Source organism: Lactuca saligna, chromosome 8 (genome assembly GCF_052625555.1).
Source record: "Lactuca saligna cultivar CGN05327 chromosome 8, ASM5262555v1, whole genome shotgun sequence".
Classification (NCBI taxonomy): Eukaryota; Viridiplantae; Streptophyta; class Magnoliopsida; order Asterales; family Asteraceae; genus Lactuca; species Lactuca saligna.
Window position 1 is genome coordinate 162420447 of NC_136424.1, and position 26607 is coordinate 162447053.

The 26607-nt window shown below is 42.8% G+C and overlaps 1 protein-coding gene across 1 annotated transcript; it reads left to right on the forward strand.

Moving 5' to 3' along the window:
- Window positions 1-494: 494 nt before the first annotated feature.
- LOC145010252 (pentatricopeptide repeat-containing protein At3g42630-like) lies at window positions 495-25464 on the forward strand. The gene is given in 6 exon segments (XM_078968817.1): window positions 495-701; window positions 1199-1208; window positions 1549-1654; window positions 1796-1887; window positions 1890-1984; window positions 24763-25464. Coding segments are annotated over 6 exon segments (1212 nt in total).
- Window positions 25465-26607: the final 1143 nt, after the last annotated feature.

Genomic DNA, 26607 nt, shown 5'->3' on the forward strand with positions numbered 1-26607 from the left:
CTTTCCGGTTACAATTACACTACTTTAATCCAAAACTAAACACACACACACTAACTAACTAACTAACACTCACACATAATCATGGTGGTGTATGGTGGCAGCCACCTTTCTTTGATTTTTCCGGCCAAGCCAAACCACACACAACACACATTAATAACATCAAACACACCCACACATATGCTTCTGCTACAAACGGATCCAGTCATCAACCTAGCAGCGTACAGCGGCGGTTAATGACGGAAGAAGCACAAGACGGCGGCAATAGCGGTGTCAACAACGACGACCACCATGACCAACCACCATGGTGGTTCTCTCGGTTGCTAATGATGTCCGGCGACAGATGCAACAGTGATGCACACGTCACCGCCACCCACACGATGGTAGATGATAGTCGATGGTCGCAGCAAAAAGGAGTAGCCGCTCGACGTCTTAGGTTGGAATGAAAGCGATTGGTGACATCCGGTTCCGATCCTCAACCTCCCTTCTCTTCGAAAATGGCAACAGCGACAGTAGCACGGCGGCAAGGGTTCAACAGTCACCAACCGATGGCAGCTGTGAACTGCGACAAAAGAAGAGGAGAAGAAGAAGAATGGTGGTTCCTCACGACAACTGTTACGTTATTCACGTCATCGCCATCGACGGAGGCATCAGTGGGTCGAGCACAACAGGGAGGTGGCGGCCGGAAGTTGAAGATGGATAGTGTAGATGGCAGCTGATACACATGGTTCTAGGGTTAGGGTTACGAGGGCAATACAACAGTTATATACCGCATCTTAACAAACTTCCCTCCATATTGGCAGGAATGGCCCTTCTCCATAACAATTTCTTTCAAAATAAGGCCATATTTTACAAGACAGTCCCCATCATCCAAAATTCTTTCATAATGAGTCCATAAGTTACCATTTGAACCCCACCATCTGAAATCCATTACAAATTAGGTCGGAGTGATCAAGTTTCAGCCATGTTGACATTATTAGTCCCTCCTCCTCACATTCTTTCCAACTCAAATTCCAATAAGTACCACGGAACCCCTGTCTTCACAAATATTTATAAAATGAGTCCTGAACTCACACTTTTAACCCCAACTTCTAAAAATGTGGCAATTAACTTCTCGAAACCAACATCCTGCATATATAATTATTTATTTTAGGGTTACTATTCGTTCATCAATTTATTTATTTATCTAATAAATAAACAGGGTATTACATGTAAGTTGTAGGAATTAGGATAGTAGGACACTAGATAGTGGACACCAAACTAGAAGTATAGAATAGAAAAAAAATTGATTTTGTTATGCTTCAAACAAAACTGAAAACAAAGATGGATGAAAACCTTAGACTATTTTTATAAAATTGATTTGGTTATCAATTTGTCAATTTGATTTGGCTGTCAATTTGTTAATTTGATTTGGTTTTACTTTTCAGTTTTCACACACTGCTCCATATACTTCTACTAGATACCGGCCTCTAAAAACAGACAATCACCGGCCTCGAAAAACAGACAATCATGTTACTTTTGAAATTTTTTATCGAGTGGATTTGTTTACAGCCACATTGGACAAACAGTTACATGAGTTGAATAGTAGATTCAATGATCGGGCGATGGAGTTGTTAAGACTTAGTTCTACTTTAGTTTCTAAAGTTCAACTCAAAAGGTAAACCATTTTTCTCGTTAGAACTGATGTAGTACACTAGTATGAGTGGTTGATTGATGTAACACTTCTTACTTTTCCTTATATTTCTATGCATGATAATCATAAAAACTGTGCTTCTATTATTATTCCATGTTTAAACAGAAAGAGAACACATGTCGATAAATTACAATCTGAAGGTTTTACTCCCGACAATTCTACCATGACAACTTTGATGTTATACAATGCAAATAACGGAAATTCACATAGGCAGATTCCATATGGAATGAAATTATAAACAGTTCTTATAATCTTGATATTCACATAGTTTTGGGCCTAATTGATGCTTACATTGTACCGCCCCTTTCCTGGTACGTAATTATTTTGATTAAATGTTTATTTTGGAAGAGCTACTCGGCGAGTTGTAGCCCTAACTCGCCGAGTAGATGTCGAGTTGGATGCAGGCTTTAAGTGATCTACTCGGCGAGTCCACGCCTCGACTCGACGAGTAGGCCAATCAGGAGGAGACCCTAATCCTTAGGGTTTGCACCCTATTTAAACATCCTTGCAGCCCCATCTTAGCCTTCATCACCCTCAGAGCAATCCTTATCGAAAACCCTAGCCTCCATTGGTGAGTTTGAGTGATTGTTGCCTTGTGAAGGGAGTTTTGGTGCACTTTGGAGCAAGTGGAAGAAGGGAGAAGTTGAAGAGGTCAAGGAAGGGGACTTAGATCCAGAACACATTCATTTGTGGTCGTCCATTATGGTAATAAAGTTTCCATCTTGGTTATTTATCTATTAGATCTTGTTTGTCCCTAAGTTGTAGCTTTTAAGCCCTAAAAGCCCAAATCCTTGAAGAGAAACCTTATGGTTGGGTTATACTTCAGATTTGGACTCTCATTAGCTTCTTGAAGTGTTAAGTTCGGTCATATTGGTGATTAAGGTCCCTCTTGAGCTTAGAACCCATTAAGAGCTTAGTTTGGACATTTGAAGCCTCTAAAGCTATGCATGCACGTAAAGTTTGCAACTTTACGTGATAAGCATGCCCTAGAAGCATAGATCTGTGGTTTGGAGCCGTTACATGGCTCAAATCAGGTCTGTATAGAAAAAGGACTGAATGAACTTGGAAAGTAGAACGATGGACTCGGCGAGTCCTATGAAGATAGTCGTGGACTCGGCGAGTTGGATGAACAACTCGACGAGTCCGATGAAGATTGCCTTAAGACTCGACGAGTTGTTCTTCAACTCGGTGAGTCAGATGAACTTGGACTTAGTATGTATGCATGGAGGAAGAACGTATCGAGTCTTCGCTAAGCTCGACGAGTAGATCAGGTGTAGAACTAGAACAGATGGAAGGGACTCGGCGAGTTGGCGAGCCAACTCGGCGAGTCCGGTCAACCAGGAAGTTGACTTTGACCGGGGGTAAAATAGTCATTTTACCCCAAGATTAGTTATCAATATCTGACTTAGTGTTTATGGAAATTGTACCTGGGGGTTTCAGTTCAGCAGTCAGGCGCTCAGCAAGCAGACTTTTAGCAGCTACTTCGAGGTGAGTTACCTTCCAGTAGCGGTGGGTCTAAGGCCACAATGTTGACCCACCAGTAGGAGTATGTATGATAGATGATTGTCTTTGTGATATCATCTAGGTTTGCTACTACCTGATATGTTATATGCTAGCATGATATGTTGTATGCGATAGTAGTAGAGTTCGGTTGTCAAGACCGAAGGGTAGTCAGACACCCCAGATACGTCTGACAGTATGTGATGATATGTTTACATGTTGGCTTGTTATGTTATATGCGATAGAGGTAGTAGGAGGGGACTAGTCCCCGAGTTCGGTTGATAGGACCGAAGGGTAGTTCAGGCACCCTAGTTATATCTGATAATATGTTATGTTATGGTATATGTGATAGTAACAGTAGGGGGTGAAATAGTCCCCGAGGATCGGTTGTTAGGGCCGATGGGTAGTCAGCACCCCAGAATGGTTTGACATGGGTAGTCAGCACCCCATAACGGCTTGACACGGGTAGGTCGGCACCCCAGAATGGCCGTACCGGGTAAGTCGGGCACCCAAGAATTGCCCGACAGTATGTATGACATGTGATTGCATGGTATGTGGTATGATGGGGGAACTCACTAAGCTTCGTGCTTACAGTTTTCATTTTTGGTTTCAGGTACCTCTTCTTCGAAGGGGAAGGAGCTGGCGCGGTAGCGGCACATCACACACACGCTTTGTATTCCGCACTATGAGATCTTCCTGGGGATTTGTACTCTGACATTGTTATGTTTTTATAAACTGATTTCCAGACACACACATCTTTTATGAAATGATATGATCGGTGAATGTTTTATTTCTAATGTTTTGCTAAGTAAGTGTTTTAAAAATGAAATTTTTTGGCTTGAATTTTTGGGATGTTACAAGTTGGTATCAGAGCCCTGGTTTGAGGGATTCGGACACACCTTCGGGGGTGTCTGAACTCAAATCGAGGGATTAAAAGATTTTGAAAAAGAAGAATGTTTTCTAAAAGGTTAAGTAAAGAGTTTTAATGACGAACAAAGTGTGTGATGTGCGTGATCGGCTGAGCTCAAGTAAGTATTCCCCAATGTACCCATACAAGTTTACATATGTTTATCAGTTCCAGTAGAACAACATGCTAGAATAGGACTAAGGATCTAGGAGTGATGCCTTATGTTCCTGCTTTATGTGCTTCAGTATATGAAAAATTGCATGCTAGGATTGAGTAGACAGCAGTAGGATAGCCTGTTTAGGTTATGGCTGATAGCATGAGCTTAGCATTGTATGCTAGTCAGTTTCCCATTATGAGGATGGAATTGCTTGAGTAGTCTCCTATGTCTGAATGCTGCTTGCTTTGTGCTTTGTGGGACTCTAAGTGATGGGAGTTAGCCATTAGGTGAATGCGTCTCGTCACATGCGAACAGGGTTGAATAATCTCAGAGTGCTAGACTTGGCCCTATTGCGTAGCTCTTGTCTGAGTCTAACTGTTGTGGGGACGAGTCTTTTACTTGAAGTATTATCTGAGCCTCGCCACATGTGATGGTATTTAGGTGATGGCTAATTGGCACCATAAGGAGGCTTTCAGCAGTTGAGGACTGGATCGGGTATAGTCAGAGGATTTCCTAGGACAAGCCCAGGATAGGAGTAGCATAAATTATTAGCAGTAATAGTGACTTGGTGGAGTCAAGGCAGTACTTGAGAAAAGTACGGATAGATGTGGAAGGTAGTATGGGCTCGTACTACTGGAAGCAGAGGATTCGTACTCGAATCAAGGAAAGCTGAGACGAGACTAGGAAACTTATGGTAGTAGTGATTCCTCGAGATATATCAGTGTTCCTGACGTTTATTATGTTGTGTTTCAGAATGGTGGTATTGCGCCGTAGACCAGCAGTTGGCAGTTCAGGAGATGGATCGGGTTCGAGATCAGGTTCCAAGCCGGTGGATGAGGGGCTACGCGATTTCATCGCGTCAGAGATCACCGGGGGCATCCTTGAGTCGACCCCCATTATCTTCAGGTCAATCAAGGAAGGGATAGTCGAGTTGATGGAGGATCGCCTCTGAGCATTCAGGAGTGACATGGCATCTGGCCAGTCGGGATCTTGCACACTGTCCTTTAAGGACTTCAGGGGAAGTGGTGCGCCGGATTTTCACGGGGCGAAGGACCCCATAGCTGCCAGGCGATGGATTGCAGACATTGAGTCTGCACAGATGATTAGCTTCTGCCCTGAGGGGTCGAAGGTGAGGTTTGGAGCAGGGTATTTACGAGATCAAGCTACGGATTGGTGGGAGTCTGTGGGTGACTCGTTGGGAGCCTCGGTTGTCGAGGCTATGACCTGGTCGGACTTCACGACCAGGTTTGCGGTGTCTATCGAGCTTCAGCAGCTGGCCAGGGAGCTTCAGCAGCAGACGACGGAGACTGTGGCGGAGATCACCGCCAAGTTCCGGGAGAGGGCATTGTTGGTGCCCCAGTATGCGGGTGATGAGGACATGAGGAGGACCCGCTACCATGACATGCTTCGAGCTGATATTCGAGAGCATGTCAGTTTTTCAGCTTGCCCTACCTTGGACTCTATGATTGCCAAGGCGAGGGAGAGAGAGATAGATCTAGAGCACATCCAAAAGAGGAAGACAGAGGAGGGAAATACAGGAGGGGCTTCGGGGAAGAAGCCCAAGGGACCAGATGGTAGGCCGAAAGGCCAATCAAGACCGAGTCGCTGCAAGAAATGTGGTAGGCCTCATGAGGGGGCATGTAGGCTGGGATCTTCGGGCTGCTATAAGTGCGGCAAGACGGGGCATTTCAGCAGGGATTGTACCGCCCCTGCACCAGTGATACATACGTCTGAGTTGTTGTGTTTCCACTGCAACCAGAGGGGCTACAAGAAGGCCAATTGCCCCCAGTTGACAACATCAACGCCGGTTAAGGCGCCAGCTCCAGCTACCCTGCGGATTACAGATGGCCAACAGGGTCAAGGCCGAGGCTCCAGTGGTGAGGAGTCGGGCATTTCAACTGACTACCGAGGAGGCACGCGCCGCACCCGATGTGGTGACAGGTATGATTCTTTCCCTCTATTTTATTTTTATGATGTTATGATATTGATATGTGCTCTGTGTATATGCGTTAGGATCGTTCCATGTGAATGGTATCCCTGTTCAGGTGTTATTTGACTCGGGTGCCACCCGATCATTTGTTTCCCTTGCGCTTAGCAAGAGGTTTACTGAGTCTTCGGGCATGTTGGATTGCCCTTTAGAGGTAGAGATTGTCGATGATCGATCGGTGCAAGCATCAGCAGTATTCAGGGACTATGTTCTAAGGTTATTTGAGGAGCGCTATTTGGTGGATTTGGTTCCCATCCCATTGCGGGGGAACAAGGTTATTATAGACATGGATTGGTTGAGCCCTAATGGGGCGGTGATAGATTACGCACAACAGCTAGTGCGGATCAGGACCCCAAGTGGGGGAGAGTTGGTGATCCACGGCGAGAGGCCACAGTGTGGACCCACAGTATGTTCAGCAGCGAGAGCTAGGCGCTACCTTCAGCAGGGTTGCGTGGGATATGTCACGTACGTGATGGATACCTGGGAGACGGGTAAGATGACGGTGAGCAAGGTTCCAGTGGTGCGAGACTACGCTGATGTGTTCCCGGAGGAGCTTCCTGGAATACCTCCGGAGCTTCAGGTAGAGTTCATGATCGACCTAGTTCCTGGTGGGGCTCCGATAGCCAGGGCACCCTATCGGTTGGCTCCTCCCGAGATGCAGGAGTTGTCTACGCAGCTGCAGGAGCTGCTAGACAAGGGATTTATTTGACCGAGCAGTTCACCCTGGGGAGCCCCGATCCTGTTTGTGAAGAAGAAGGATGGGTCGCATCAGATGTGTATAGATCACCGGGAGCTGAATAAGGTAATGGTGAAGAACCATTACCCACTCCCGAGGATTGATGACCTCTTTTATCAGTTACAGGGAGCATCTTGGTTCTCTAAGATCGATTTGCATTCAGGTTATCATCAGATGAGGGTTAGAGAGGAGGATGTACAGAAGACCGCGTTTCGAACGCGATATGGCCATTATGAGTTCGTGGTGATGCCGTTTGGGCTCATCAATGCTCCTGCCGTGTTCATGGACCTCATGAACCGCGTGTGTAGACCGATGCTGGATCGGTCTGTAATAGTTTTCATTGATGACATCTTGGTTTATTCCATGATGCAGGAGGAGCACGAGGAGCATCTGAGAGAGGTTTTGGAGACCTTGAGGAGGGAGAGCTTGTACGCCAAGTTCTCCAAATGTGAGTTTTGGTTGTGCGAGGTGCAGTTTCTTGGGCACCTTGTCAACCAAAACGGGATTTCAGTAGACCTGGCTAAGGTGGAGGTCGTGATGAGATGGGAGGTTCCGAAGTCTCCATCTGAGATTCAGAGTTTCCTAGGATTAGTAGGCTACTATCGGAGATTCATTCAGGATTTCTCCAAGATAGCCATACCCCTGACACGGTTGACTAGGAAAGTCGTGGTCTTTCGATGGGGGCCTGAGCAGCAGGCAGCGTTCAAGATTATGAGGCGGAGATTGTGCGATGCACCAATCTTAGCCCTGCCCGAGGGCGTAGAGGATTTTATGGTTTACTGTGATGTGTCTACCTTAGGTTTAGGCGCGATGTTGATGCAGAGATGGCATGTCATCGCTTACTGATAGCTTCATTTTATTTACTTATTTTTATAGTTTATTTTAGTACATTTCATTCGCATTTTAGTTAACTTTCATGCATATTTTCCCTTTTGTTATTTTTATGACCATTTCGGGGTACTTTCTAGTTTCTTGAGCATTATTGCAGATTTTCTTGGAAACTAGCGGGGCGGCACTCTTGCGAGACGATTGGGCTTGAAGGGAATTGTAGATTTCATGCTTGATGGCTATGAAGGTGATTCATGGGGTGGACTTGTCAATTGCTTGAAGGCTTGGAAGAATTGAGCTTTAAATTTGAAAGATGCGGGGGAACATTCGAGCGTATGAAAATTATTAATCGGGCGAGTTCACGAGCTTTGGAGGATTTAGAGAGGTCAAATTGGGCTTTAAATGAAGAAAAACTTGAAGAAAATGGGCTAGGAGGTGATTGGATTCGATCTGGGCTAGTGGGATATGCTTTAGAGGCCCAAAATCTCAAAGGAGCCCATGTCAGGTGCCACCCGCGCAACCCACCCGCGCAGCAGCACGCGGGTCGCGCAAGGCCCTGCAGGGGCAATTTCGGAAATCCTTCTTTTGGGCTATTTGAGGAAGGTTGGTGCCCATCTTTTGGATACACTTGCACATCCGATTTTTGGAGATTCTCTCTGGAGTTTTGGAGACTTTTGAAGGCCAAGAACCCTTGAAGAACATCATATTTTTACCTCTTGATTCTTGCTTAATGTTTGGTACAATTTTCTCTAACTTTGTTTCTTTGTGTTTAGCCATGCTTGGCTAAACTAATCTTGGTTGACTTTTGTTTAATCCTTTGAACTTTTGTTGAATGTTGAAGAGTCCATGAACATGTTCTTGAATCTTTATGGAAATGTTTTGTGTTTTAACATCTTATCATTACTTGTATGTTTTAGTTCATGAGTTTAAATGTGTTTGTGGTGATTAGTTGGCTAATTTCTTGATTAAGTAAAGGATCCTCAAATTAGCAAGCAACAAATGATTTTTGTGTTGATTTTGCTTCACACAATCATAAAAACATTTCCTCCAACATGGTGGTGAAAGCATTTGACCCCTCTTGGATTTGGTGACTTTTTGGTTCTTAATGCTAGTTGACTTTCACTAATTACATGCTATTTGGAATTAGTGACTTTGACTAAGGAAATTGTTATGAGCTTCTCTAGCCATTTCAACAATTAAGAAAAGTCTAGGTAATCTCAAGCTCCTTGGATTACTATAGCCAAATTGAGGATTTAAAACAAGTATTGCACCATTGAATTCTAATGATATGTTCATCAAAAGTCAAAGTGAGAAAACTTTAAGTCAACCATCTTTCCCTTATTGATTTTACATCAAATTCTTATTTTTGTTGCAATTGTCTATTTAAATCATAGTTAATTCTAGTTAGCATCAAGTATTCAAAACACCAAAACCCCCCATTTTATTTTTATTGTTATTTTACAAGTATTTTTACAAAGAGATTTTTCATAGAGTTAGAAATTGAACCAATCTCCGTGGATTCGATCCCTTTACCACTATACACTATTTTAGTGTGTAACATTTAGGGTTATTATTTGTGTTGGCCTCGACAACCACCAAATTTTTGGCGCCGTTGCCGGGGATTGGTTTATTTTTAATCAATTTGTTTCTCTATGCCCAGATCTCAGCGTACAGGTGACTTGATTTACAATCCAGAAATCGAAAAAGAAGCAAGGCGTTTAGCAAAGGAAAAGCGAATTGAACGTGGTCAAACTTCTAATCCTCACGGGGATCCGGAGGTCGAAACCGCTTCATTAAGCGATATAGAGCCTGATTCTAGTCCCGACCTTCGCCAAGAGATTCCCGAAACACCACCCCTACAACAAAATCCACCCATTATTGAACCAATTGAAATGGCGGACGGAGGAGAAGTTCCCGAAAGAACTTTGAGGCAAATGATGGAGACCGATGTTACACAAACTCCAACCGGTATCAATTACCCGGTTTTGGAAGGAGGCTCGGAGTTGAAGTCAAGTTTAGTCCATCACCTACCGACTTTCCATGGATTGGAGAATGAAGACCCTCATAAGCATTTGAAGATGTTCCACATTATTTGCACTAGCATGAAGCCACAAGGGTCAACCGATGACCAAATCAAGCTAAGGGCATTCCCCTTTTCATTGGCCGATAGAGCAAAAGATTGGTTATTTTATCTTCCACCGGGGTCGATCAACTCATGGACCGACATGGCAAGAGCTTTCCTTGACAAGTTTTATCCCGCCTCAAGAGTCTCAAGTCTTCGAAATGAGATTTGTGGAATCCGCCAAGGTCAAAATGAGACTTTCCATGATTATTGGGAGAGGTTCAACAACTTGTGCTATAGTTGCCCGCAACACCAAATTCCGGAACAACTCCTCATTCAACACTTCTATGAGGGATTGTTACCAATGGAGAGAAGACTAGTTGATGCCTCAAGTGGTGGAGATGTCTTTAGTAAAACCCCACAACAAACAAGACAACTTTTCAACACCATAGCCGCAAATTCACAACATTTTGGCCCTCGCCAAGACATGAAGAGAGACACACAACACAAAGTTAATGAAGTGGGAACATCGAATCTTGAGTCTCAAATAAAAGATCTAACATCCGTCGTCCAAAAGCTAGCCATGGGACAAACTCCACAAGTGATGGTTTGTGGAATATGTGCAACCATGGGACATCCTACGGATATGTGTCCCATCCTTCAAGAAGATGCGGAGCATGTGAATGCCACGGGAGAATTCCAAAACTACCACAACAAACCATCCGGGTACCAAAATGCATATAATTCAAGTTGGAAACCAAATCCCAACGGAAGCTACAACCCAAGACCATTGCCTCACAATGCATTGGTTAGACCGTCCTATCCACCACCACAACCTCAATATCAACATCAACAACCACACTATCAATCCAAACCGCACCCTCCACATCATCATCAACAATCTCCTCAATCTCAACCAAGTAGCTCCGGAATGTCTCTTGAAGACATTGTCAAATCTCTAGCCACTAGTACCCAACAATTCCAAAAAGAGACAAGGACTAGTATCTCCAACCTTGAAGCACAAATGGGAGATATAGTTACATCTATAAGCAAGTTGGAATCTCGTGGTAAACTCCCTTCTCAAACCGAAAAGAACCCAAATGTCAATGTGGTGACCTTGAGAAGTGGCAAGCAAGCCGGAGAAAGTAGTTCAAAGAAGAAGCCAAGGGAGGAAGAGGAAGAAATAGAGATCACTCCCATTGAAGAACCTACAGTTAAGAACGATGCACAAGCCGGAGTTCCAAAGAAGTCCATTCCTCTAGTAACACAAATAGCCACTCAACCACCATTCCCCTCTCGACTTGCAACTTCAAAGAAGAATATGGAGGAGAAAGAGATTTTGGACACCTTCCGAAAGGTGGAAGTAAACATCCCTCTACTTGATGCAATCAAGCAAATCCCGAGATATGCAAAGTTCTTGAAAGAACTTTGTACCAACAAGAGGAAGTTGAAGGGAAATGAGAAAATTTTGATGAACGAAAACGCATCCGCGGTTTTACAAAGGAAACTTCCACCCAAATGCAAAGATCCCGGAATGTTCACGGTTCCTTGCAAGATTGGAGATGTCACTTTTAGTAGTGCTATGCTTGATCTTGGTGCTTCTATCAATGTCATGCCCTATTCAGTGTATGAATCTTTAAAGGTCGGACCTTTAAGTGAAACCGGTGTCATAATCTCTCTTGCGGATAAATCAAGTGTCTTTCCTAGAGGTGTTTTAGAAGATGTCCTAGTGCAAGTGAACCAATTAGTCTTCCCGGCGGATTTCTATGTGATTGATCTAGATGAGCAAGTGTCTTCCAAATCGGCTCTAATATTGCTTGGGAGACCGTTTTTGAAGACGGCTAGGACAAAGATCGATGTGTATGCGGGAAGTTTGACAATGGAGTTTGATGGTGAAACAATAAGTTTTAATATCTATGATGCCATGAGATATCCTAGTGATGTTTCATCTTTGTACTTTGTTGATGTTGTTGAGCCAATTACTCAAGAATTGTTTGAGTTATCTAACGCTGATATGTTGGAGATGATCTTGAGCAAAGGACTCGATTGTGGGAAGCTAGCCGAGCAATTAAAGTTTTATTCTTTGGATCCGGAAGTTGAGAAGTTGGTAAATAAAATGGAAATGAAAAAATCCACAAGATTAGATGTCAAGCAAATTGAATTGTACCAAACTCATACAAAATTGTCTCCATCCCTTGTTCAACCACCCGAGTTGGAATTAAAGGTCTTACCTCAACACTTGAAGTATGCATACTTGGGAAAGAATGAAACCCTTCCGGTTATCATCTCAACTCATTTAACCGAATTTGAAGAAGAGCAACTCCTCAAGGTGTTGAAGGAGCATAAAGAAGCTATGGGTTGGACGATTGCGGATATCAAGGGTTTGAGCCCCTCCACTTGTATGCACAAAATCTTAATGGAGGATGAATGCAAGCCAAGTAGAGACGCGCAAAGAAGGCTAAATCCACCAATGATGGAAGTCGTGAAGAAAGAGATATTAAAGCTTCTTGATGCGGGGATGATCTATCCAATCTCGGATAGCAAGTGGGTGAGTCCGGTGCAAGTCGTTCCAAAGAAGACGGGAATCACGGTGGTCGAGAACAACAAAGGTATGATGGTTCCCACCCGTGTGCAAAACGGGTGGAGAGTATGTATTGACTACCGCAAACTCAATGCGAGCACACGAAAAGATCATTTCCCATTGCCTTTCATTGATCAAATGTTAGAAAGGTTGGCCGGGAAATCCCATTATTGTTGTCTAGACGGGTACTCTGGTTTTCACCAAATCCCGGTGGCACCGGAGGACCAAGAAAAGACAACATTTACATGCCCATTTGGTACTTTTGCATACCGGAGAATGCCATTTGGATTGTGTAACGCCCCGGCCACTTTCCAACGTTGTATGGTTAGTATCTTTTCGGATTATGTTGAAAACATAATTGAGGTTTTTATGGATGATTTCACGGTACATGGCAACTCTTTTCAAGAATGTTTGACTAATCTCACAAAAATTTTAAAAAGATGCATTGAAACAAACTTGGTTTTGAATTTTGAGAAATGTCATTTCATGGTGAGTCAAGGTCTCATTTTGGGTCACATTGTGTCTAAAAAAGGAATTGAGGTAGATAAGGCAAAAATTGATGTTATTCAAAGCTTACCTTACCCGACTTGTGTTCGGGAAGTTCGTTCTTTTCTGGGCCATGCAGGTTTCTACCGAAGATTCATCAAGGATTTTTCAAAGATAACAAGACCAATGTGCCAACTCTTGCAAAAGGAGGTCGAATTCGAGTTCAATGAGGCGTGCAAAGAAGCTTTTGACAAGCTCAAAGAGTTGCTTACATCCGCTCCCATCATGCAAGCACCAAATTGGGATCTCCCTTTTGAGATCATGTGCGATGCAAGCAACTATGCGATTGGCGCCGTTTTGGGTCAAAAGAATGGGAGGGCCTCCCATGTGATCTATTATGCATCAAGGACACTAGACAATGCCCAAAGCAACTACTCTACCACGGAGAAGGAGCTATTGGCCATAGTGTTCGCCTTGGAGAAATTTAGACAATACCTACTTGGTACCAAGGTCATAGTGTATTCGGATCACGCAGCTCTTAAGTACTTGATGACGAAGAAAGATGCAAAGCCGAGACTCATCCGGTGGATCCTACTGTTACAAGAATTTGACTTGGAAATCCGGGATAAGAGCGGATGCGAGAACCTCGTTGCCGATCATCTAAGTCGGATCATTTCAAATGAAACTCCTCTCCCATTGCGGGACGAGTTTCCGGATGAGCATCTCTTTTCCCTTACCCAATCTATTCCTTGGTATGCCGATATCGTTAACTTTTTGGTCACAAAAAGGTATCCCGACACATTCACGCGTTCTCAAAAAGACAAGTTGAAAAGTGATGCAAAATACTATGTGTGGGATGAACCCTATTTGTGGAAACATTGTCCCGATCAAATCATTAGGCGATGTGTGCCCCAACAAGAGCACCAATCCATTTTGCAATTTTGTCATGAATTTGCTTGTGGGGGACACTTCGGACCTAGCCGGACTTTGAGAAAAGTCCTTGAATGTGGATTATTTTGGCCAACCATGTCACGCGATTGTTATATGTTTTGCAAAAGTTGTGAACGGTGCCAAAGAACGGGAAACATTTCGCAAAAGAACCAAATGCCCCAAAATCCAATCCTTGTTTGTGAAATTTTTGACGTATGGGGGATTGATTTTATGGGCCCATTTCCCGTGTCATTTGGCAACGTTTATATTTTACTCGCGGTTGACTATGTTTCTAAATGGGTTGAAGCCAAAGCCACAAGATCGGACGATGCCAAAACGGTTATCGAGTTTTTAAAGTCTAATGTTTTTGCGAGATTTGGTGTGCCTAGGGCTTTGATTAGTGATAGAGGGACGCACTTTTGCAACAAAATGATGGAGGCTCTATTAAAGAAGTATCACGTGACTCATCGTGTCTCCACTGCCTATCACCCTCAAACGAATGGTCAAGCGGAGGTGTCGAATCGTGAAGTGAAGTCTATTCTAGAGAAAACGGTGAATCCGACAAAGAAGGATTGGAGTTTGAGACTCGACGATGCCTTATGGGCATATCGGACCGCTTATAAGACCCCGATTGGAATGTCGCCCTTCAGATTAGTTTTCGGAAAACCTTGTCATCTTGCCGTCGAGTTAGAGCACCGAGCATTTTGGGCGGTCAAGAAATGCAACTTCGACATTGACGAGGCTGGAAGGCATAGGAAACTTCAACTCCAAGAGCTAGAAGAATTGAGACACGAATCCTATGAAAACGCAAGGATTTATAAGGAGAAAACGAAGCTCTTCCACGACAAGTCCATCACCCGGAAGAATTTTGAACCGGGACATAGGGTCTTACTTTACCATTCACGGTTGAAGTTATTCCCGGGCAAATTAAGATCAAGGTGGATTGGCCCATTTGTTGTAATAAAGACTTTTGATCATGGAGCGGTGGAAATCCAAAGTGAAGAAACGGGACATATTTTCAAAGTTAACGGGCACCGATTAAAGCCATTCTATGAAAGTTTTAATGCAAGTGTTATTGAAGTCATCCACTTGGATGTCCCGGAGTGTTGAACCAAGCTAGAAGGACGTCTCGCCTAAGACGTTAAAGAGAGGCATTTTTGGAAAAGCTTTATGCTTTCGTGTTTCTACGTTCGAATAAAGGAGTTTTGAAAATGTTTTGATACGTCTTTTGAAGTCATTTTTGAAGAAATCAAGAGTTTCTAGGTGTTTGGGGCATTTGGGATCAAGAACTAGTGAAGAAACGGAAGAAAACAGAGAAAAATCGAATTTCGGGAGCAGGAGCCTGCGCGACCCGCGCACTGGTGCGCGGCTGGTGTGCGCGGCCGGTCTTCAGCATGCAACAAAGATCAAATCCAAACTGCAACATGTGCGCGACCCGCGCGCCCCCTCTGCGCGACCCGCGTGCTGTTCTGACGAATATCCCCTATTTTGTTGACCAGCTTTGACTTTCGTTGACCAGGTGGTTTAATGAGTTGACTAACATTGACCGGGTGTTGACCACACTTGTATATGGATTAAAAACCTCCAGCAACTCTTCTTCTTCATTTCATTCTCTCAAAACCCTCTTATTCTCTCTCAAACTCTCAAGAACACATACACCCACTTTTCACAAAAATTTGATTTCCCGGAGTTCCACCGGTCGGAATACGACGAGACCACCACCATTCTTCACCATTTTCCGTGCTCTACAAACCCCACCTAAAGTTTACCACGAGCCATCGCCGGATCTAGGGGCGCCACCACCACCCATCTCGCGACTTTCCGGCCATTTTCCGGCCAACTCCCACCACCTCTCGCAATTCCAACACCACCAAAGTGTTTCTTTTTCGGGGATTTTTACATCTAACCAAACAAAACCTCAAAATCTCACAGAAAAAATTTTCCCATAATTTTTGAGCCGCCACGAGCCGCCGCCGGATTTTTCACAAAAACCAAGTTGAAAATATCCCTTCAATGAGTAAGTCTTGCATTTAGGCACCCACGAATAACCAAAGCTTGGGGTGCACGGTAGCGGATTCCGGGTTCAAGTTCAATTTTGGGATAAAACGGGTATTCTCTTTCCTTGGTTTTTATTACATTGCATTGTTTCAATTCAGTAATTGCATTCAATTATGCTTTGGAAATTGCCTAAGATCGTTAGTTGTTGCCCGGTTTATTTGGAAACATTGATTTGAGAAAGGTTGAGATTGGTTAATTTGTTTGGAAATTTGTTCAAAAATTGTTTAAACTTTGGTTGGGATTTTCTCATTTTGTCTCGTATTGCTGCCGAATTTTTGTTGGGACTACCAAATTAACCAATTGTTGTTGTTGAAACCATTTTACATTGTCAAAAGTTGGGTGTCATTATTTCTTGGATTTTTTTTTTTTTTTTTTTTTTTTTTTTTCCGTGTTCGGTCTAAAGATAGTTGCATTGATTTGAGAGTGGTGAGGTGAGGGATTACATTGGTGAAGTTGTTTTTGATATTGTAGGTTTCGAAAATGGGCAAAACCACGGCTCGGACACGCACCCATGGATCATCGATCGATCCTAACCCTCAAAAAGATACCGCCGGTCCATCACGCCAAGCAGCCGGTAAACGAAAAAAAGAGGAAAAGAGGGAAGCGATCCTTCCCTTACAAATGCTGAGATCAAAACCTATCGCTCCAATCTTCGGGGTCGCGCAATCCGGCCGACAAAATTCTACCACAAAAAGTCCATGAAAAAGCTTGGGGTGCATGATGGTGTATACCATTTGTTCATAAAACTCGGTTGGCGTGGTTTTCTTCGACTTTGTGACAGAACTTACGAGGAACCCACAATGGAATTTCTTAGCACCTATGCACGAGATGATAACACAGAAGTCCTCACATTCCAGTTGAAAGGGGAACATCATAGACTCACATACGCAGAGCTTGATTCTATCATGGGTATAGACGATCCGTTCCGCATCAGCCCCCAAAGTCAAGAGTACCAAGATTTTCTGCGTTGCCCTGATGCAAACTTCTGGATGCAAATTTCCGGTCTCCCAACCTTCAACCCAAGCCGACAGCGAGCCAAGCACATCGTTCACCCATGTTGGCGAATTGCTCACTGAGTCCTTACGACGAGTATCTTCGGGCGTCTCAAGCCCGGTCAAATCAACAGATGTGAGCTATTTTTCCTCCGAAGCATGAGGCATGCACTCTCCCTCAGTTTTTCAGGTTTTTTTTAGACAAATGTGACTCCATACGCCAACGTTCCTCGGGGGAAATTTTCATCGGGGGACTTATCACGATCATAGGTCAAGCCGTCGGCCTAGACTTTCCGGATCCCGAGTACATACCTGTCGACACCCCACCGAACTTCCTGCTAGATTGTGACACTCTCATCCGGATGGAGATGTTGCTCGATCGGGGAACCCGCACGTACAGTTGGTTAGACGCTGACAAAGCCCCGGTTTACATCCTGCCAAGTTGGATCGGTTCCTCATTAGATGCAGGCGACCCCGACACTTGGCTCCCTCCAGATCAATTGACCCAAGCAGGTGTATTCCCAGAATTCGGTGATGATGAGGGTGACGACGCAGAGGAACAAGAGGAAGAAGATGACGAAGAGGACGACGAGATGCCCGAAGCTGAAGACCATTTTGACCAACCCTCGATGCAACAGCCGATGTTTCAGCACGATCAGTTCCAGGCCCCTCCACATCATTTTGACCAGCCGCATCAGCAGGAGGGACACGAAGTCCCACCATATTTCCCCCCTACGTTCTTTGACCAATTTGCCACAATGTTCTCCACGGTGCAGCGTATCGACGCCCAAACGCAAGAGAATTCGAGAGCCATCCTAGATGTGGCAAACCGTGTTGATCGATTGGAGCAGTCCTCCTCTCACACTTCCAGCCAGCTCCAGGATATGTGGGACTACCACCATCGCCACGGGCATTTCCCGCCGCCCGACCCCCCGATCTAGGTCCTTTCTGCCCTTTCCTTAAGCATTGAGGACAATGCTTGTTCTTACGCTTGGGGTGGGGCATTTCTTTTTTTTCTTACTCTTTTTCATGCATTTTTAGTTAGGTTGCATAACATATTAGTTTAAGTTAATTTGCATTCATTTTTTTTATTTTATTAAATTTAAAAAAAAAAACAAGATTTTATTTTCTTCTTTTCTACTTTTTATTTTTTTGCATAACATTTAGCTTAAGACATTAGCATTCATGCATTTTTGTTGTCTGTTTATTCTCACCTCTCTTGGATGCCATGGAACAGGTTCATAGTTATTGTATCATTATTGGTCCAGGATCTTGTTGCTATCTCACCCATCGAACCGGGACCACTAGCTGCAGTTTGGGATTTCATACTTGGGATCAGATGCTGGTAGCTTAAAGGGGTAAGTGATCATGGACAGGTAGTTTTCATGAAGAATTATGCATACAATACTAACAACTGTAGGATATACTATAGCAATGGGTGTTCTTAGCCTTGCGGTCACTACCGCGGAGAGGATCACACTTGATCATGTTTGAACTGTTAGGATGAAGCATTGGTGCTTGTCCCCGAGTAGAATCCATATCCGGTCTCTTTACATCACCATATCTTTTTGCGATTTTCTTAGAATTTAGAGAGTCTTTTAGTCCACATTTGGACATCTTCATTATCTTTGAAAAACCACAAGTTTGAAAAGGAGCCTACATTACATCTTTATGCTCCACACATGGTCATTTCCACACTTAGGCCATTCGGATTATATCATTACCCTTTCGGTTCCACCTACACACCTTTGGGAACCAAATTTTGAGTCAAAGGGTTTTATCATTACAAATTACAAAAAAAAAAAAAAAAAAAATACAAAAAAATACAAAAAAAAAAAACAAAAAAAAACAAAAACAAAAACAAAATGAAGCATGCAAATTTTCAGTCGCAACTATCTTAGATAGGTGGCCGGTTCAATTATTGAACAAATTTCCCAACATCTTGGTCACCCGACGTTTGATATTCATTTGTATAGATTTGTTTTATGGTATATAGATCGAGTTATATTTTTTTTTCTTTCTCACAAATTGGTGATGTTGGAGAGACTGTCGAGTCGGATACTACAGGAGGTTTGGGCCAACACTAAGTGAACTGATTCCTACAACGGTGCCCGAGCGATGAAACCTAGTTACACATGAGAGAAACCGACAGATGTGAGATTAGAGTGTGCACTTAAAGAAGAGCTCCACCCGAGCCCATCCAGTTGCTTTCTCCCTACTACAGATGTTCTTCATTGTATACATGTTCCATTGACGCTGCGACTGCTCATCCCTCCTTACTCACCTAAAGGAGTTGTCCTGGCTGTGGTTTATGGTTCCATTATCATCGGATGAAAAAGTTGTGAGATAGCAGTGAAATCAATTCTGACCATGTTGACTAACGTCGAACAGGTTCCATGGTTCTATCCATTCTTTTTATTTCTAGGGTAGTTCATCCCAAGTTCATTTAGTCTTGTCTTACTTGAGGACAAGTAAGGTTTAAGCTTGGGGTGATTTGATAGCTTCATTTTATTTACTTATTTTTATAGTTTATTTTAGTACATTTCATTCGCATTTTAGTTAACTTTCATGCATATTTTCCCTTTTGTTATTTTTATGACCATTTCGGGGTACTTTCTAGTTTCTTGAGCATTATTGCAGATTTTCTTGGAAACTAGCGGGGCGGCACTCTTGCGAGACGATTGGGCTTGAAGGGAATTGGAGATTTCATGCTTGATGGCTATGAAGGTGATTCATGGGGTGGACTTGTCAATTGCTTGAAGGCTTGGAAGAATTGAGCTTTAAATTTGAAAGATGCGGGGGAACATTCGAGCGTATGAAAATTATTAATCGGGCGAGTTCACGAGCTTTGGAGGATTTAGAGAGGTCAAATTGGGCTTTAAATGAAGAAAAACTTGAAGAAAATGGGCTAGGAGGTGATTGGATTCGATCTGGGCTAGTGGGATATGCTTTAGAGGCCCAAAATCTCAAAGGAGCCCATGTCAGGCGCCACCCGCGCAACCCACCCGTGCAGCAGCACGCGGGTCGCGCAAGGCCCTGCAGGGGCAATTTCGGAAATCCTTCTTTTGGGCTATTTGAGGAAGGTTGGTGCCCATCTTTTGGATACACTTGCACATCCGATTTTTGGAGATTCTCTCTGGAGTTTTGGAGACTTTTGAAGGCCAAGAACCCTTGAAGAACATCATATTTTTACCTCTTGATTCTTGCTTAATGTTTGGTACAATTTTCTCTAACTTTGTTTCTTTGTGTTTAGCCATGCTTGGCTAAACTAATCTTGGTTGACTTTTGTTTAATCCTTTGAACTTTTGTTGAATGTTGAAGAGTCCATGAACATGTTCTTGAATCTTTATGGAAATGTTTTGTGTTTTAACATCTTATCATTACTTGTATGTTTTAGTTCATGAGTTTAAATGTGTTTGTGGTGATTAGTTGGCTAATTTCTTGATTAAGTAAAGGATCCTCAAATTAGCAAGCAACAAATGATTTTTGTGTTGATTTTGCTTCACACAATCATAAAAACATTTCCTCCAACATGGTGGTGAAAGCATTTGACCCCTCTTGGATTTGGTGACTTTTTGGTTCTTAATGCTAGTTGACTTTCACTAATTACATGCTATTTGGAATTAGTGACTTTGACTAAGGAAATTGTTATGAGCTTCTCTAGCCATTTCAACAATTAAGAAAAGTCTAGGTAATCTCAAGCTCCTTGGATTACTATAGCCAAATTGAGGATTTAAAACAAGTATTGCACCATTGAATTCTAATGATATGTTCATCAAAAGTCAAAGTGAGAAAACTTTAAGTCAACCATCTTTCCCTTATTGATTTTACATCAAATTCTTATTTTTGTTGCAATTGTCTATTTAAATCATAGTTAATTCTAGTTAGCATCAAGTATTCAAAACACCAAAACCCCCCATTTTATTTTTATTGTTATTTTACAAGTATTTTTACAAAGAGATTTTTCATAGAGTTAGAAATTGAACCAATCTCCGTGGATTCGATCCCTTTACCACTATACACTATTTTAGTGTGTAACATTTAGGGTTATTATTTGTGTTGGCCTCGACAACCACCACTTACGCTTTGAGGCAGCTGAATCCTCACGAGGCGAACTACTCGACGCATGATTTATAGTTGTAGGCGGTGGTCTTCGCCCTCAAGATTTGGCGACATTACCTTTATGGAGTTCGGTGTACCATTTACACGGACCACAAGAGTTTGAGGTACCTCATGGATCTACCGAATCTGAACATGAGACAACGTTGGTGGTTGGACGTGGTGAAGGATTATGATTGCGAAATCCTTTATCACCCGGGGAAGGCCAATGTGGTGGCCGATGCACTTAGCCGTAAGGTGGCATCGATTAGAGATGTGTGTATGAGGATGACGGTGGTGACTCCACTGTTAGAGCAGATTCGGGAAGCTCAGCAGGAGGCTATGAAGGAGGAGCATCGGAAGAGCGAGCGAATAGTGGGTCAAGTCTCCTCTTTCGATTATGATAGCCAAGGATTATTGACACTACACCGTAGGGTATGGGTGCCATACCTCGGAGGCGTGCGCCAGATTTTAATGGAGGAGGCGCACAAATCCCGATTCTCCATTCATCCCGGGGCGACGAAGATGTATAGGGATCTTCGTCTGGACTATTGGTGGCCCTGCATGAAGCGGGATGTGGCTTGGTACGTCGAGCGGTGCTTGACCTGCAGGAAGGTCAAGGTCGAACATCAGAGATCGCATGGAAAAATGCAGCTGTTGGAAATCCCATTGTGGAAGTGGGAGGATATTACGATGGATTTTATCACAAAGCTTCCAAGGACCGCGCGAGGAGTGGATTCTGTATGAGTTATCGTGGATCGATTGACCAAGAGCGCCCATTTTATTCCAATTCAGGAGAGCACCTTGGCCGAGAAGTTGGCCGTCATCTATATCAAGTAGATAGTGACGCAACACGGGGTGCCAATGTCAGTGATTTCAAACAGAGATGTGCGTTTTACTTCCAGGTTTTGGAAGAAGTTTCATGATGAGTTGGACACTCGTCTGCATCTTAGCACTGCCTTCCACCCGCAGACGGATGGCCAGAGTGAGCGGACCATCCAGACTCTTGAGGATATGTTGCGGGCATGCGTGCTATATTTCGGTGGCAGTTGGGATACATATATTCCGTTAGCAGAGTTTTCGTATAACAACAGTTGCCATGCGAGTATTGATCGCCCTCCTTTTGAGATGCTCTACGGGAGAAAGTGCAGGACCCCCCCTCGATTTTTTGGGGCGAGGTCGGTTAGCGTGTCATTGGGAGCACTGAAGTGGTGATCAAGACGACAAAGTTGATTCAGCAGGTTCGTAGTAGACTGTAGACTGCGCAGAGTCGGCAGAAGAGTTAGGAAGACAGGAGGCGTTCAGACTTGGAGTTTCGGGTGGGTGACATGGTCCTCCTGAAGGTATCACCTTGGAAGGGTGTCATTAGGTTCTGGAAGAGGGGCAAGTTGGGCCCTAGGTTTATTGGTTCTTTTAGGGTTTTGACCCGGGTGGGTCGGGCCGCCTATCGATTGGATCTTCTAGCAGAGCTTAGCCAGATCCACAACACTTTTCATGTTTCTCAGTTGAGAAAGTGTTTGGTGGACGAGTCAGTAGTTGTACCCTTGGAGGATATTCAGGTTGATAGCAACCTGAATTATATCGAGAGACCAGTTGCGATCTTAGATCGAAAGGCAAAGACCTTGAGGAACAAGGTGGTTCAGTTGGTGAAGGTGCAGTGGCAGCATCGGAAGGGTTCGGAGTGGACGTGGGAAGCGGAGGAGGATATGAGGGAGCACTACCCCGAGTTGTTTCTGGAGTCAGCAGACTTCGAGGATGAAGTATAAGATAAGTGGGGGAGAATTGCAAATGCCCCGTTCCTGGTACGTAATTATTTTGATTAAATGTTTCTTTTAGAAGAGCTACTCAGCGAGTTGTAGCCCTAACTCGTCGGGTAGATGTCGAGTTGGATGCGGGCTTTAAGTGATCTACTCAGCAAGTCCACGCTTGGACTCAGCTAGTAGGCCAATCAGGAGGAGACCCTAATCCTTAGGGTTTGCACCCTATTTAAACATCCTTGCAGCCCCATCTCAGCCCCCATCACCCTCAGAGCAATCCTTATCGAAAACCCTAGCCTCCATTGGTGAGTTTGAGTGATTGTTGCCTTGTGAAGGGAGTTTTGGTGCACTTTGGAGCAAGTGGAAGAAGGGAGAAGTTGAAGAGGTCAAGGAAGGGGACTTAGATCCAGAACACATTCATTTGTGGTCGTCCATTATGGTAATAAAGTTTCCATCTTGGTTATTTATCTATTAGATCTTGTTTGTCCCTAAGTTGTTGCTTTTAAGCCCTAAAACCCCAAATCCTTGAAGAGAGACCTTATGGTTGGGTTATACTTCAGATTTGGACTCTCATTATCTTCTTGAAGTGTTAAGTTCGGTCATATTGGTGATTAAGGTCCCTCTTGAGCTTAGAACCCATTAAGAGCTTAGTTTGGACATTTGAAGCCTCTAAAGCTATGCATGCACATAAAATTTGCAACTTTACGTGATAAGCATGCCCTAGAAGCCTAGATCTGTGGTTTGGAGCCGCGGCATGGCTCAAATCAGTTTTGTATAGAAAAAGGACTGAATGAACTCGACGAGTAGAACGATGGACTCGACGAGTCCTATGAAGATAGCCGTGGACTTGGCAAGTTGGATGAGCAACTCGGCGAGTCTGATGAAGATTGCCTTAAGACTCTACGAGTTGTTCTTCAACTCGGCGAGTCAGATGAACTTGGACTTAGTATGTATGCATGGAGGAAGAACGCGTCGAGTCTTCGCTAAGCTCGACAAGTATATCGGGTGTAGAGCTAGAACATATGGAAGGGACTCGGCGAGTTGGCGAGCCAACTCGGCGAGTCCGGTCAACCAGGAAGTTGACTTTGACCGGGATGTTGAATTTGACCAAGGGGTAAAATAGTCATTTTATCCCAAGATTAGTTATTAATATCTGACTTAGTGTTTATGGAAATTGTAGCCGGGGGTTCCGGTTCAGCAGTCAGGCGCTCAACAAGCTGACTTTCAACAAGCACTTCGAGGTGAGTTACCTTCCAGTAGCGGTGGGTCTAAGGCCACAATGTCGGCCCACCAGTAGGAGTACGTATGATAGATGATTGTCTTTGTGATATCATCTAGGTTTGCTACTACCTGATATGTTATATGCTAGCATGATATGTTGTATGCGATAGTAGTAGAGTTCAGTTATCAGGACCGAAGGGTAGTTCAGGCACCGCAGTTAAGTCTGATAATATGTTATGTTATTGTATATGTGATAGTATTAGTATGGGGTGAAATAGTCCCCGAGGATCGGTTGTTAGGGCCGATGGGTAGTCAGCACCCCAGAATGGCTTCACATGGGTAGTCAGCACCCCAGAACGGCTTGACACGGGTAGGTCGGCACCCTAGAATGGTCGTACCGGGTAAGTCGGGCACCCTAGAATTGCCTGGCAGTATGTATGATAGGTGATTGCATGGTATGTGGTATGATGGGGGAACTCACTAAGCTTCGTGCTTACAGTTTTTAGTTTTGGTTTCAGGTACCTCTTCTTCGAAGGGGAAGGAGCTAGCGCGGTAGCGGCACATCACACACACGTTTTGTATTCCGCACTATGAGATCTTCCTCGGGATTTGTACTCTGACATTGTTATGTTTTTATAAACTGATTTTCAGACACACATCTTTTATGAAATGGTATGATCTGTGAATGTTTTATTTCTAATGTTTTGCTAAGTAAGTGTTTTAAAAATGAAATTTTTTGGCTCGAATTTTTGGGATGTTACATACATTGAAGGGGGGGCTTTTCAATGAAGTAATCCAAATTATACATCAAATTAGTCTTAGGCATCCTCAATTACAACACCAAGTTTATGAACACACCATATCTTGTTTTGGTAAGATAGGAGAGCTTGAACTAATAGATAATACATTAAATTATATGGTCTCAAAGGGATTTCTTGTTGATTCTGCTATGGGTAATGCTTATATCATGTATTATAGTTGTTTTGGTTCAATACCCATGATGGAAAACGCTTACAAACGTCTAAAAAGCTCAAGACTTTTGGTTGAAAAAGATGGGATTAGGGCAAATTCTCTTGCTTATATAAGGGACAAAAGGTTTCATACTCTGGGAAACTTCTTAAGGGACGTGGGTCTTGGTAAGAGAAATGTAGGGAATCTTCTTTGGAAGTTATTGTTATTGTCGTATGCTACAAATTCTAAAATGAAGAGTTTGCAAAGAGAGTTTTTAAATATTTTGGAAGCTGGATTTGAACTTGATCTAACCACTTTTAACACTCGAGATGTGGCTTTCTCAAGGATGTCTTTGTTTTGGGATTTGCATTTAAGCCTTGAACATATGAAACATAATGGAATTTTCCCGGATCTTGTGACTTTTGGTTGTATTGTTGATGCGTATTTGGATAGGAGATTAGGGAAAAACTTGGACTTTTCTTTGAGGAAAATGAATGTGAATGATTCGAGTGTTGTGTTATAAGGAGTTGATTGTAACCTATGTTAAGAAAAATATCGGAGTAATCAAATCTTTTGGAATTAGTAATTTTGATTATTATGATGTGATTCCATAATGATTGAAAAAAGATCTCGTAGCTGTTAAATGACCATAACGCCCCTTGTATATTCCAGTATATTTGTTCTATGTCCCATAATAGCAATGTACTTATGTTTCGTGACCCATAATAGCAACTTACTTACATAGGTATTATGTGTAAGAAATAAAGTACATTGCCCATATTGGTAATGAGAGAAAAGTATGTTGATGTTCTTTGTAATTTGCACTTATTTTTGTTGTGTGGAAGATGATACAATAGTTACATATTTGTCAACATTATAAAACTCAATAAGATAATAGAAAGATACCCATTGAAGCGCATGAAGATAACCATCAGATTCAGAGGATAGATCAATATGATCCCAATCATTACCTTTACCAAAAGTTAAACTAGCAACATATACCAGTTATCAATAAAAGAATCACATATCACCAATAAACTCAAAATAGAAAAAAAATAATACACTACGTAAAGATTAATGATAAGAAACGTGACACGAAAATTGGGGAAAATAGAACTTCTATTTCGTTTATCATTTTTTTAACAGCAAATCTAATCTACTCTTAAATGTTATTTTTACTTTCCGAAGATTTTATTGTAAAGAAGAAAAATCTGTTGAAACGAGAAAACTAAGGGTGTAAACCAACAAGTGGATCTTGAACCTAACAAAACTCAAGCTTGAATCGTTCATATTTAGGCTCATTTCAAGCCTTATTTTCAAGCTTAATTCACCTTGTGAGTTTAAACAAGCCCAAACTCGGGTTGTATGTTTTTGAGGAGTTGATAACCACATTTATTTCATCCCCCCCTTAAAATAATAATAATAATAATAATAATAATAATAATAATAATTCATAGATGCAACTAATAAGTGTAACTAAGCGTAACAAAGCAAAGAGCACCAATGGTTTATTTCGTTTATATAGTTTGATTAGTAATTTTATATTTTAAAAAAAAAACTTTACATATATAATATATGTAACGTGTACTCGTTTAGGTTCGCGAGCCTACACATACTCGTTGATCTAAGCTCGGGCTCTAATGACAAACATATTAGAGCGAGGTTA